The sequence below is a fragment of the Octopus bimaculoides genome, chromosome 20 (genome assembly GCF_001194135.2).
Source record: "Octopus bimaculoides isolate UCB-OBI-ISO-001 chromosome 20, ASM119413v2, whole genome shotgun sequence".
NCBI lineage: Eukaryota > Metazoa > Mollusca > Cephalopoda > Octopoda > Octopodidae > Octopus > Octopus bimaculoides.
The window spans coordinates 42,458,854-42,460,972 of NC_069000.1; the positions used below are offsets into that span (position 1 = coordinate 42,458,854).

A 2,119-nucleotide genomic window follows, 5' to 3' on the forward strand; every position below is an offset into this window, starting at 1 on the left:
GAGTTGCATTTCAATTTAGAAAGTGAAAGGTTGTGTTATGAAACACCAAGGGGTCATGCGTCTTGTTTTGTACTGACTTCTGTTATTTGTCTTTATTTTTTTTTCTATTTATTTCCTTAATTCCTCCAACGTTTCCATGAATTGCAGGCACCCAAATATTCTTCGCCTCTATGGTTATTTCCATGATAAATCTCGGGTCTACTTGATTTTGGAGTATGCTCCAGAAGGGGAGCTATATAAACACTTACAGAAAAAGCAACGCTTCAGTGAAGATACAGCAGCTTCGGTATGTCTTTTGTCTTTTTTTTTTCACCTTTTTGTTTTTTTGGGGGGAGTGGGGGGACTTAGTTACCAAGGATACTACTTAGTGTCTTTGGTATATCATTGTACCATAAATCCATTTCTATCTCAGCGATTGAAGTTGACTAACTTTCCGTAGCCACTGGAACTGGTAGTAGTAAAAAAAATAAGATGGCAGTAATATCTAAAGAAAATGGGTTCAAATTTTAGTTTGTCTTCTCCAAAGTTCAATGAAACAAGTGGCCAGCTGCAGTAGTAGTAGTAGTAGTAGTAGTAGTGGTTGTGGTGGTTTCAAATTTTGGGTCCAGCCAGCAATGCTCAAGGTGCCATTCAGAGGGACTGAACCCCGAACCATGTGGTTGGGAAGCAAGCTTCTTACCACACAGCCACACCTGCACCTTGCATACTAAATAATCCCAACTATTACTCTATTGATGGATTAACCAAAGACAAACTCACAGAACTTGGGTTTCTCAATAAATGTTGGAAGCTCATCCGGGTAAGGTGAAATATCTGGGTGTTACCCCAACCATCTACGGCTTATATCATCATCATTGTTTTAATGCTGACTTTACTGTGCTTACGACAAAATATGCTGAGGCTGATGATCTACAGCAGGATGCCCTTCGCCATTGTTTTCATGGAAGATTGGAAGCGGATATTGTTCATATGACAGTGACATCTGTATACAAGTCGTGATGTCGAGACAAGGAGACATCAGCTCTCTCTCCATCACTCACTCACACATACATGCATGATGAGCTTCTATCAGTTTTCACCTTCCAAATCCACTTGCAAGGCTTTCGGTGTTCCCAGGGCTACAGAAGAAGGCATTTGCCCCAGGTGCCACCCACTGGGGCTAAACCTGGAACCAAGTGGTCGGGAAGCAAAACTTCTTACCACGTAACCAAGAAGTTCAGATGAAACAATCATTGTTGATAGCTGCAGAGATCCAAAGATTCAACCTTAATGACAGCATTGTGCAGATCAATGCATGTGTGTGCACATCTGTTTTTAGTGGGACCCCTTTTCCCTTTCTCTGATCTTTTCCTGTTTTACAAATTATTCAACAAGCAAACTTGTTTTTAGTGGCATGACAAAAATGGCACACAGTACACGCCATAAAGTGGTCGGCGTTGCATCTGCAGCCGTTGTAACTGTGGCAAAGCTACAGTAGAGCTTTGCATGAACTGCCAGCTCCTATCGGATCATCCAAACCATGGTTGCATATGTTAGCACTGGAAATGGATGTTAAATGATGACGATGATGATGATGATGTCTATATTATTCTTCCCTCATTTGTGCACTTACTGGTTGAGGCGCAATGGCCCAGTGGTTAGGGCAGCAGACTCGTGGTCATAGGATCGTGGTTTCGATTCCCAGACTGGGCGTTGAGTGTTTATTGAGCGAAAACACCTAAAGCTCCACGAGGCTCCGGCAGGGGATGGTGGCGAACCCTGCTGTACTCTTTCACCACAACTTTCTCTCATTCTTTCTTCCTGTTTCTGTTGTGCCTGTAATTCAAAGGGTCAACCTTGTCACTGTGTCACGCTGAATATCCCCGAGAACTACGTTAATTTCACGAGCAGGTTGTTCCGTTGATCGTATCAACTGGAACCCTCGACATCGTAAGCGACGGAGTGCCAACAACAACATGTGCACTTACCTGTACGAGATATCTTTACTTAACCTCAGTAATTCTTTTTATGGAAAGTACATTGTTGACATAGATATGTCACATTCTGGAACTTTCAACAGCTGCACTTGTAAAATTACTGCAAAATCTTACCATTATTTTTTTTTTTTTTTTTTTTTTTT

At 41.8% G+C, this 2,119-nt stretch overlaps 1 protein-coding gene across 1 annotated transcript in view; it reads left to right on the top strand.

The window, feature by feature from the left end:
- LOC106881682 (aurora kinase B) overlaps positions 1-2,119 on the top strand; it is a 32,224-nt gene that overhangs the window by 20,534 nt on the left and 9,571 nt on the right. The window contains exon 5 of the mRNA XM_014932147.2: positions 148-286. Coding sequence (XP_014787633.1) covers positions 148-286 — 139 coding nt within the window. The remainder of the gene's footprint in view (positions 1-147; positions 287-2,119) is intronic.